General features: G+C 43.5%; 1 protein-coding gene across 4 annotated transcripts in view; it reads right to left on the bottom strand.

The window, feature by feature from the left end:
* Positions 1-12,086, bottom strand: part of Epg5 (ectopic P-granules autophagy protein 5 homolog (C. elegans)) — a 98,917-nt gene that overhangs the window by 63,886 nt on the left and 22,945 nt on the right. For all 4 annotated transcript variants that reach the window (XR_386367.2, XM_006526445.4, NM_001195633.2 and 1 more), the window contains 4 exons: positions 10,902-11,059; positions 8,385-8,539; positions 4,763-4,903; positions 781-945 (listed from right to left, as the gene is read on the bottom strand). Coding sequence is in view for 3 of the 4 variants with exons in the window: in XM_006526445.4 (XP_006526508.1) it covers positions 781-945; positions 4,763-4,903; positions 8,385-8,539; positions 10,902-11,059 (619 nt within the window). In the remaining variant the exon portion in view is untranslated. The remainder of the gene's footprint in view (positions 1-780; positions 946-4,762; positions 4,904-8,384; positions 8,540-10,901; positions 11,060-12,086) is intronic.

Genomic DNA, 12,086 nt, shown 5'->3' with positions numbered 1-12,086 from the left:
CCTATTAATATTAATCTACAGATGGGCAATTAATGCCCAGAGTTCAGGAAACTTGTTAAGAGTCACCCTGTCAGGAAGTCGCAGAGCTGAGATCAGAGCAAAGTCAAACTTGTAATTAAGGCCCACTGTAGAGAACAACTCTGGCAATGGCATACAGGACTCCCTGCAGAAGGGGCAGCAGAAACAATCAGGAGGAAATGAAGTAACTAGGCAGAGATAAAACCAAACCCTCAAACGGTCTAAGATAAAGGGAAGATTTGTGTTTGAATTCGCTCTCTCTCCCCCTCTCCACCCTCCCTCTGACTGTGTGTGCACATGTGAAGGCCACTTGTCAGCAAGTTCCATGGTGGATCAGCCTGTGTCCATCTCTCCAGTGCTGAGCTTACAGGACGGGCAATCAGTTTTCACGTGGTTACTAGGGATGGAACTTGAGTTCTCATGTTTATGCAGCAAGTACTTTAGCAACTGAGTCAACTCCTAGGCAACACAAGGTTTCTTAATGTAGAATACATTCATTAGAGGATATTCATGACACAAAACAGAATTAAAGAAAAGATACTTTGTGGGATATAGCTAAGTGGGAGAGTGTCTTCCAGACATGTACAAAGCCCTAGGCACAATCCCCAGAGGGGAGAGGGAGGAAGAGGAGGGGAGTCTAAACTCTCATACAGCTGAAAGAATCTGCTGGCCTCACAGTGGCCCAGAGATGTCACTGCTTCAAGGAAATCCTTTCCTGAAACTGACACATGTAAAGGCTCCTACTTCTCGGAAATGGCATACCTGTTCAGTAAATCCCCAATTCAGTCCTTCTAGGATCACACAGGCCAACTTGTTCTTCACTGCTGTCAGATTATTATTCAATAACCAGTCCCGAATCACAGCTATCTCTGGGGCAGAAGGTCGCCAAAGATACAAAGGCAGTTCTTTAAACAAGTATAAAGAAACCTTTTTAAAAAGAAAACAATAATAATTAAATTTAAGACAAGAACATTATTAAACTCTTGCAGAATTTCCTTGGAAAAGATGTGGAGGTAAATTTGATTTTGAGACAAGTAAAATTATAATTTTGGACAAACAAATAAAATTAAATGCATTTTTAAGCTAATGATATACTGAAAACACAGTTTTTTTTAGTATGTAAATTGTTACGTTTCTATCCAGGTAAACTACCGTACCAAAACACAAATTTAAAGTGATGATAAATCTGAAAAAGTCACTGATTTTTTTTTTCTTCTATACAATGAAAGCAATCTGGTGTTGAGACAGCTAATAGGTCAGTGTGAGGGCAGATGAGACAAAACCAAAAGTTGATAACTTCCGAAATTGGATGCTAGGTTCACTGTGTAATTCTATTTATCAGAGTGTGTATGCACATGTGCCTGTGTGTACGTGTGTACATGTGTACATGTGTGTGTCCCCTAGTCCTAAGTGTGGACAAGAACAGGCTTGGTGTGGGTGCACATGGGGATCCTAGGACAGTTTTGTGGAACCGGCTCTCCCCTTTTACCTTTATGTGGGTTCTAGGGATGATACTAGTCATCATGTTTGCATAGCAAGGACTTTGCATGCTAAGCCATCTTGACAGTCCTGTACTTGACATATATTTCAAATATTCTAATTAAAATAGGTTTTAAAACCTGTTAGTGAAAAAAAAAAAAGTCTACAATACTACTTTTAAATTACCTGTATGTACAAATTAAGAAAATGCAGGTTGACAATCATAAAATTCCCTTTAAGAGAGTGATCAGGAGAATAACTAACTTTACAATGTCACTTTTGTTTTATGAGGTTTTTTTTTGAGGCAAGGTCTTACTCAATAGCCCAGAGTGGTGTGTAACAGGTCTATGTAGCCTAGACTAATGTGGAACTCCCTGTGATTCTCCTGTCTCAGCCTCCAAAGTACTAAGAATCCAGGCAAGAGTCACTGTGTTAACTGATCCTTTTATAACGTCTGAAGCAGGGCTCTTCAATTAAAAGATGGTGCAAGTAACATATGAAGTTCTTATTGGTATGATGCCAGCCTTGATTTTCAGTGTAACTACAGCTGAATCAACTAAAACTGGTGCGTCTGAGAGGCACAACCGTGAGGGATTTTCTTGACTGGACCATTTGTGCTGGGAAGACCCACCCTATATTTGGGCCATACCTTCTGTGGCAGCGCACATAAAAAGACATGGAAGAAGAAAACTTTTACATGTTGCCTGCCTGCCTACGCTGTCACTAGCAAGTTCATCCATCCTGCTGCCAAGGCGTTCCTGTGCTGCTATTAGAACCTACTTCTTTGGCTCCAGAGCCTCTCCAGGAATCCCCCGGAACTCCAGCATCAGACATCCTGCCTCAGGGATTAAGCAACTGCCAGATTCTTGGCCCGTCCAATGGGAGACAGCCTCATTTAACTACCCAGACCACAACTGGTAATCTACTCTAATAAATAAATAAATCTACTCCTTTATATCTGTATTTATAGTCAATCTATCCGTTCTGTTCCCAGATAACCCTGGCTAGTACAATCTGAGTGTTGTGTTGTGTGTTTATCTGTGACAAGTGACACTACAAAGTTGACAGTGGCTTCTCAATTCATAACCCTCCTATCTCAACAGCCTATGCCCTCGAGTTAAGTCTGTACAGTGTGCCAGGGATGTAAAATAGAAACTTCAAAAACAGAAGAGTCCTACCTGAACCTGGAAGTGTCTGACAGACACCATAAACTAACGGTGCTAGGCATCAGTGAACTTTTGAACTATTCTCCTATCACAGGGATGGCACAAGAGTGACACTCACACTTCTGTAGTGAAGGCTCTAGTCAGTATCATAAAACTAGGAAAAGAAATGCAAGGCATTGGCAACTGCATAGGAAGCACCAGTCGGGAATTCTAGAAAACAGAGCTGGCAGATGGCTGATAGGGCAGTGTTAGAGCACTTGCCCAGAATGCATTAAACCCTGAATTCAATGCCCTGTGCTACTAAACCACACTGTTAGTTGGTGTGGCAGCAAACACTTGTAATCCCAGCACTCAGGAGACTGAAACAAGAGATCGCCGTAGACTCTGAAGCCAACCTGCACTAGCAAGACTTGGAGGAGAGGAGAGGAGAAAAGAAGAGGAGAAGGGGAGGAGAGGGTAAGGGAGGGGAGGGGAGAGGAGAGGAGAGATAGGGAGGGGAGGGAGGGAGGGAGGGAGGGAAATCTTCTAGCAGGTACTCTTTCAACAATATAGAATTTATATGAACTAACCAGTACCCCCCAGAGCTCGTGTCTCTAGCTGCATATGTATCAGAAGATGGTCTAGTCAGCCATCATTGGAAAGAGAGGCCCATTGATCTTGCAAACTTTATATGCCTCAGTACAGGGGAACGTCAGGGCCAAGAAGTGGGAGTGGGTGGGTAGGGGATTGGGGGTGGGGGAGGGTATGGGGGACTTTTGGGATAGCATTGGAAATGTAAATGAAGAAAATACCTAATAAAAAATAATAAATTTTTAAAAATCTTATATACTGATGTATTAAAAAATATATAGATAGATAGATGCTTTTACTACAAGACCAAAAACTCCACTAATTTTACTTTAAGAGGCTATAGGAATAATATATGGATTTTATTAACAAAACAAAAATATATATTCTGAAAATGAGCCAATATTTGAACTGCAAAATTGGAAAAATAAACAACACACACACACAATTTGGTACCAGTTTGCAGACTGTCATCAAATACACTTGTGGGTTCTGTGTTCTGTGTCTGAGAACAGGACTGGTGAGGTGGCTCAGTGGCAGAGGTGCCTGACCACCTGAGTCCGATCCCTAGAATCCACACAGTGAAGAGAGAAAACAAACCTTACCAGTCCTTTCATGTCCATGGCATCATTCAGGGACACACACAATCACACACTAAGTAATAAACAAAAATATAGTAATAACTGAAACTAAGTCTCACAAAACGTATTTGCTGGCAACTATGCTCATGTTATGCTCATAACAGCAATACTTACAACACCAGAAGGTGGGAACAAGCCAAATGCTCATTGTCTGACAAATGGATAAACAAAGTGTGAGACAGAAATTCAGTGAAATATTACTCAAGATATCAAGGAAGGAAATTCTGAAGAAACACTACATTATGCAAAGTGCAGTAAGCCAGACATAAGAGACTGCTCACTGTGAGAACTCTCACATTAAATGTCTGAAACAGGCAGCTGTGTGGAGACAGGAGGCGGGTGAGCGCTGCTTAGGGCCAAGGAGGATGCAGATAAGGAATGACAGGCAAGGGCTTGTGAAGACTCGTGAAGACAGTTTCTTTGTGAGATGAGAAAAATGCTCAAAGCTTAGCTGTAATGATGGCTGCACCTATCTGTGGCTATACCAGAAGTCCCTGGCACACACACCTTCACCAGTGATAACTAATAAAGTTCTCTTTAAAACTGCACAAGGATTGCAAAGGGATTGACTACAACAAACGGTGGAAGGCTGGACCTTAGAAACCTTTGCACTTGGGTGTCATTTGCTGGGAGAGTTATTCCCAACCATGCTCCTATTACTGCCAGTGTCTCATGACTTCGGGGGGTCTTTAAATGATTTCTTTGTATTTGGTTGGGTTTCCGAGACAGGGTTTCTCTGTAACAGCCCTGACTGTCCTAGAATACGCTCTGTAGAGCAGGCTGCCATCACCTGCATCTGTCTCCTTTAATCTCTAGAAGATTAAAGGCATGTGCCATGATGCTCAGCTACTTCAGGACTCCTTTAAAATGCCAAATAGACAGCACTCTTACCATTCCAACTTGGTCAATGGTCTCCTGCACTCTGTCCAAAAGGACAGAGATAATCTCAGGGTGAACAGCTGCAATGGCTCCCAGAAGCTCTCGACCAACCTTTGAGAAAGTCTCTCTGGTAGACAGTGTGACATAAGATACCTAAATGAGAGGTAAGGAAAGAAATGATAGTTTTAATACTAGTTAACAATTAAAGCACATTTCCATAGACTTTGCTCCACAAAACATAATCTCACACTGAGCCTCGGAAACTTGTCAGGACTTGTGATTGCAAACTACGCACCTTGAGGCTAGAAGGTGTTAGAGAAGGAACAGGAAAACGGCAACATTTCCAGCCTGAGTTCGAGTGCTGCATTCACAGACTCAATCCCAGCAGAGCCTGGTGGGCATGGGCCTGAGGCCACAAACACTAGGGAATCCTTTGAGTCCATTAGTTGGGGACCAGCTTGGGCAACACAGTAAAGTCTCATCTCAAAAAGACCATTGGTGATGAAACAAATGACACTCTGGCGGAAGCCATGCTGTGGCCTCTGGGAATGGCACTGAGTGTTTTGCAGATGGAGCTCCGTGTGGCAAGACCCTTGGCAGTTTCCTACGGGGCAAGGACCTGTAGACAGGACACTGCTGCAGCCCCTGTGAGAATCTTTTTTTTTTTTTAATTAGGTATTTTCCTCCTTTACATTTCCAATGCTATGCCAAAAGTCCCCTATACCCACCCCCCCCCCAATCCCCTACCCACCCACTCCCACTTTTTAGCCCTGGAGTTCCCCTGTACTGGGGCATATAAAGTTGGCAAGTCCAATGGGCCTCTCTTTGCAGTGATGGCCGACTAGGCCATCTTTTGATACATATACAGCTAGAGACAAGAGCTCCGGGGTACTGCTTAGTTCATATTGTTGTTCCACCTATAGGGTTGCAGTTTCCTTTAGCTCCTTGGGTACTTTCTCTAGCTCCTCCATTGGAGGCCGTGTGACCCATCCAATAGCTGACTGTGAGCATCCACTTCTGTGTTTGCTAGGCCCCGGCATAGTCTCACAAGAGACAGCTCTATCTGGGTCCTTTCAGCAAAATCTTGCTAGTGTATGCAATGGTGTCAGCGTTTGGAAGCTGATTATGGGATGGATCCCTGCATATGGCAATCACTAGATGGTCCATCCTTTTGTCACAGCTCCAAATTTTGTCTCTGTAACTCCTTCCATGGGTGTTTTGTTCCCATTTCTAAGAAGGGGCAAAGTGTCCATACTTTGGAGCGCCTGAGCTTCAAGTCCTCCGGGCTCTTCACTGTTTATCCTTATGGCAATAGTTAGTTTCACTTTGTCAGTTGTGACTACGGCCTGGTGTATTGGGAACGAGTCTTTGATAATTTCCTGAAAGCGTCTGCAGAGAACGAAGCCCTCTTTGCAGTTTAGCATAGGAACTCTCTCAGGCTGTCCCTGGCGGCCTCTGCAGTCGCCTGAGGAACCGGGAGGAAGTCACTAAGATCAATGATTTCCTGCTTAACTGTTTTAAAGGGAGAACTCCGTTCTAAGAACTTAGATGATGGCGTTAAGGGCTTATGGAACATACAAGGAAAAAGTACAGGGCACAAAAGGTCAGATATCCCTCCAGTGGGGGAAAAGCTGACAAAGGAATCTAAATCTCCCAGTCCCCTTGAGGCAAAAGTAAAAGCAGAAGCTGCCAAGAAGAAGAGAAACTTGGTCCCAACAGTCAGTATCTAACGGGGCCACCATGTCTGGCCACAGTGGGAGAGGATGTGCTAGCTCTAATGTGGCTGGATGGGGGGATACCCAGAGGGTCCTCCACTCACTCAGAGGAGAAGAGGGGAGAGTTAGGAAAGGGACTGTGTGAGGGGAGGCCAGGAGGTGAGGGCAGCAATCAGGATATAAACTGAATTAATTAATTAATTAATTGGGAAAAAAGAATCAAGTTTCAATTATTGCCTTTCTAAGAATGTATGAAGAATCGGATCACACTGCTGTCCCCACAAAAGTGATATGTGGGCCATAGAAATTAGAGTCACACCCAAAAATATTATTCCAGGTATGGTATCATATCTTCTGCTGATTATCAAATAGAAAAGCATCATACTGTTAAAGACTAACCATAGAGGAAAACAAAACGGGTAATGTTGATGATCCTTAGAAAGTGATTAAAGACATGAGTCAAAACCGCTCATGCTTGAGTGCTGTGGAACTTGTATAAATAATGTAAGACTGCTCGAGCTACTTAGAGCTACTTGCTTAAATATCAACATATGGTTACTGTCTTCATTTTCACCAATGTCCCACCTCCATCCTCAGCCCAGAACTCCCCTGGAGCTGGACTCTGGCAAGTACCAAAACTTATTAATGTGAGAAAAATCACTAAAATTATTTTTAAATACAATTCATAGAAATACATAACCTCTCCTACAAAATAAAAACCTAGGAGTTTCTAAAATCTTGGCATATAGGACTGTCTTCCAAGCCAAACAACACAGACCTCAGAAGCTCATTATGCCAGTTTACAAATGAGCATCAGAGTGAGGCTCGTTCACTGCTGACTCGCTCAGAGGAGGGAGAAGAGGGACGCACGGGCCCAGGTGAGTGTGCAGCCACTTCTATGCAGTCTTGCCCTAACTGCACACCACCGCAGGCTTCTGGGGTCCAGGGGAGGTGAGATCCCTGCAACCTTTGCATTTCTCCTCTCGTAGAGAAGGAGCAGAGAAAAACTACAGAACGCAAGGATTTCCCCTCAGCTGGTCACTGTGTAGACCAAGAAGATAAAGGCAGACTGGCAAGTTACCTCTTCTGTTTAAGATGGGACTCTAATAGCAGAGCTAAACCAAAACTTCTTTCCCAAATTCAATGTTCTATGTTCTATGTTCTCACTTAGAGTGACTTGGAGGCCATCTCTCCATGTCACCGGCAGGAACACTGAAATGGCATTAGCTGTGTGGCTATAGCAGACACATATGAGCTCTATGTCCAACTGTGCTAAACTGTTCATTCCTTACCAAAAGTTTACAGCGAATGTCAAGAGAGAAGAATGGAAAAAAGAATTATAAATCTGTATGATTTTCAAAATTCCTTATGGCAGATGATGCTGTTGTGACTCTCCATCCCACCCATAAGAGCAGGTGGCAGCTCAGTAAGTCACTTTTTTTTTAAAGCGCTACTGAAGAAATGGACAGAGAGCCCGGAAGCCCTAAGCACTGACAGAGCTCCACACTCTGACCTCATAGATCCCACACTCTGACCTCATAGCACTGACAAAGCCCTACACTCTGACCTCATAGATTTCACACTCTGACCTCATAGATATCACACTCTGACCTCATAGATCTCACACTCTGACCTCACAGATCTCACACTCTCACCTCACAGATCTCACACTCTGACTTCACAGATCTCACACTCTGACCTCACAGATCTCACACTCTGACCTCACAGATCTCACACTCTGACCTCATAGATCTCACACTCTGACCTCATAGATCTCACACTCTCACCTCACAGATCTCACACTCTCACCTCACAGATCTCACACTCTCACCTCACAGATCTCACACTCTCACCTCACAGATCTCACACTCTCACCTCACAGATCTCACACTCTCACCTCACAGATCTCACACTCTCACCTCATAGATCTCCAGGACAATGATTTTTATGAAGTCTTCATCCACATTGGTTCTTCTGGCTCGAGCCATCTGAGCAAAGGCCGTGAGGAGACAGATCTCCTCTGAGCTGTTGATGGAAGAAAGACACTTCTCAAAGCTCGCAAAATGTTCTGGGTCTGCAATTCACGGCAAAAAAATAAAATGTAGAAACAGGATCGTATACTGGGTTACACTATCACAAAGAAAGGCGACATAAAAATTAAAACTTTAAAATATTTAAAGATAAAAAGAATCTTCCCCTTTCCAAAATGGATCCCTACCAGTTCAGAAGCTGAATCAGCCAGCCTCTGAGATCCCAACAAACAGAAATATAGTGTAGACTCAGAGCAAAAAGTTAACATTAAACTATGCCTCATCTCGCAAAAACTATTTTAAAAGATTGAATGAAGCAGAGAACTTGGTACAAATCTGGAGGATAACCCAAAACAGTGCAAAATGCTGCTGCTGTCAGTCGCTGGGTGTCACTGCCAACCCACGGGCACAGGGGACTCTCCACAGGAATGCAGACACTGTCACAGCAAACTGTCACAGCCGGCAACCACTAGCATAAGTATGGCACTCAAACCCAGCAGATTAGCTCGTAAACTAAGATGACGAACAGGAAGTTGGATAAAACAGGCAGCACATAACCCACTCGGCCTCGCTCTCAAAGGATGCTGTGTAAGCAATATTATACTTTGTTAATACAGAACTTTGTAACTTATCAATTTGATAACTCTGTAATACATGTAAGAACCAGGCGCAAAAAACAAAAATTTTACAAAAACATATGGGCAAAAAGCCCATTTATGAAATATAATCCAGCTGAGGCTAGAAATACTTGGGACAGAAGATGGCACTACAGCAGAGAGCTAACGAGATCTAGCCCGAGTCAGAGGCCACGCTTAACATTCTCGGGCCCTGCCCAGGAAGGACTGCCGCTCGCTCACCTGCGTCTGTCACTTCACCCACAGAATTAGTGGCCAGAGAAAAGGCTGTGAAACCCTTAGAGCAGGTAGGTCACATTCAACTACGGAAACAGTAATGCAAGCATCTCCCAGGACAGTGCGGAAATGTTTTATGAAGCGGAGAAGTGCAAAAATCAAACAACAACAACAAAAGCAACAAACTTTTAAACAGGACAGCAAATAAACAGAAAGGAAGTTTGTATATAACATATATACACAGAATAGAATGAAGGAAAAAATAATGGATAGCTGCAAAAACCTACCAATAATATAATTTTTTTTCTTTCTCCTTGTTTGGATTTGTTGTTGCTGTTTCTGCTGCTGCTGCTGCTGCTGCTGCTGTTTTGAGACAAAGTTTCTAAATAGCCCTGGCTGTCCGAGAAGTCACTAAACCTGCCTGGCCTCCAACTCAAGAGCTCTGCCTGCCTCTGAGATTAAAGGTGCTTTTTCTTTTAAGCAATGCAGAGGTTTAAAAATTTAGAAGAGATTTTGGTGTGTTTTTAATCCTACTAGTATTATGTTTTGTTCCATATTTCCTTTAATATGAAGGGTAATGGATAAATATCTTTATATCTAACTAAATAGTCTGAATTTTTTTTGTTTTAGTTTTAGTTTTTGTGAGACGGTCTCACTACACAGCCCTGGTTGTCTTGGACCATGTAGGCCAGATTGTGTTGGAATCAAAGGCATGGACTACCATACCCGGTCCATACTCTTTTTTAAAATGGTTCATTTATTTTTATTTTACAAGTATGGGTAGTTCTGCCTGCATGTATATTGATGCAATACATACATACAGTTCAGAGGCAGCCGGAGGGTGCTGCATCTCCTGGCACTACCCCTGTAGGCACTACCCCTGTAGGCACTACCCCTGGAGGCACTACCCCTGGAGGCACTACCCCTGGAGGCACTACCCCTGGAGGCACTACCCCTGTAGGTAATAGGAACCAAACCTGGTCCTCTACATGAACATTTTAACACTGTAAATGAATATCCTGCAGCTCAATATGAGATTGCATTAAACATCATCAAGTCTCGCTCGGGTTCACTTCCGTTGTGTCAGTTCAGGGCTTCTTTTGTTGCTGAGGATTGGACCCAGAACCTTACACAAGCTAAGCACACACAACACACACCGACTCCCACCGTGCTACACAGTTAAGTTTTTGAAGGATCACTCTCTACCTCTTACCTACTTCATAAAATCAATACAATTAAGAAAACTAAAACAGAAAAAAATCAGTGGAACAGCTGGGCATGAGCCTTAGCAGACTTCAAGACAGCTAAGGAGGTTGTTGATCTGACTAGCATTTTACACACACACAAAAGTGATTCGTCAAGGTAGATCACTGTGCTTACCGCACAGCCTTGGACCTGAGGGATCCGGGCTGGAGAAAGGCCACCTTCCATCTAACTAACGGACCAGTGAAGCCGTCCCCCGAATGTCAACATCATCATACCATACATATGCTTCTAACAGCATGACTCACACTGCCCGTGACGCACACAGAGAGACAGCACCCTGGTCAGGTACCTTGGAGTCGCCTCTTGCACTCGGCCGGCTGCAGGGAGGCACAGAGTTGCTGCAGGTCCCCACTCTCCACCTGGTGCATGAGGTACAAGAGCTTCCAGAGCATCTGGACCGACAGCGTGCCGAAGGGCATCTCAGACATGAACAGCCAAATGCCAAGTCTGCACAGAATCAACAGCAACAGGGAAAGATGATGCATTAGCAGGCCTCGCCACACTAAGGAAGTGGAGGCAAGACCAGCGCTCACTCCACCACTTTTCTAACAAGCACCTGGAGAGAGGTATGCTTTGCCATAGATGCTCTGTACCGAGAGAATTTGAGATTTGGGGAAGTTTTATTATTTTGGATATCTGCACATATATAATAGTATGTACCAAGGAAGAGACTAAGTCTAAACATGAAAGCCTGATGCATGATTCCCAACAGCCGAGATATGACTCTAGATGTTCACTAATAGGTGACTAGGAAAAGGAAACGTGTACAGACATGCAGTGTAATTGCATTCAGCAGAATGAGGGCTATTTGGAGAGAGGAAACAGGCCAGTCAAGAGGGAGAAAGACAGACAAAGAGGTAGAAGGGAGCAAGACACCAGGCTTACATGGGGACGTTCTGTGTATACTGTATCTGCATGGATGTAATGATGATGTTATACAGTGTTTTTATTGTGCCTGTGTGCACATCTCATGAGGTCAAATGTAGATTTTTCTACATGTAACATAATATTAGCACAAAAAGTTTCTAATTCTTGCTGGGCAGTGGTAGCACACGCTTTTAATCCCAGCACTCCAGAGGAAAAGGTAGGTGTGCACCTGCGAGTTCAAGGCCAGCCTGGTCTACCGAGCGAGCTCCAGGACAGCCAAGGCTGTTACACAGAGGCACCCTATCTTGAAAAACACAAACAAGAGAGAAGCTTCTAACTCCTGAGCCTGCTGTGCTACAGGGTTTAATCTGCACATACCATCAATTTATTCCATTCTTACAAAAACAAACGCAACATTATCATCATAAATTTACCCATGAGACCTCTCAGGCATATGGAGAATATTAAGAACAACTGCTGGGTTTTGAACCAAAGATCCTTTTTAGGACCAGAATGAGAGAGAAGCTATTTTAGTCAGGGTTACTATTGCTGTGATGAAACACCATGAACCAACGTAACTTGGGGAGCAAAGGGTTTATTTAGTTTA

The sequence above is a fragment of the Mus musculus genome, chromosome 18, assembly GCF_000001635.26.
Source record: "Mus musculus strain C57BL/6J chromosome 18, GRCm38.p6 C57BL/6J".
Lineage (NCBI taxonomy): Eukaryota > Metazoa > Chordata > Mammalia > Rodentia > Muridae > Mus > Mus musculus.
Note: the sequence above shows the minus strand (reverse complement) of the source record. Positions and strands in the feature narration are given on the sequence as shown.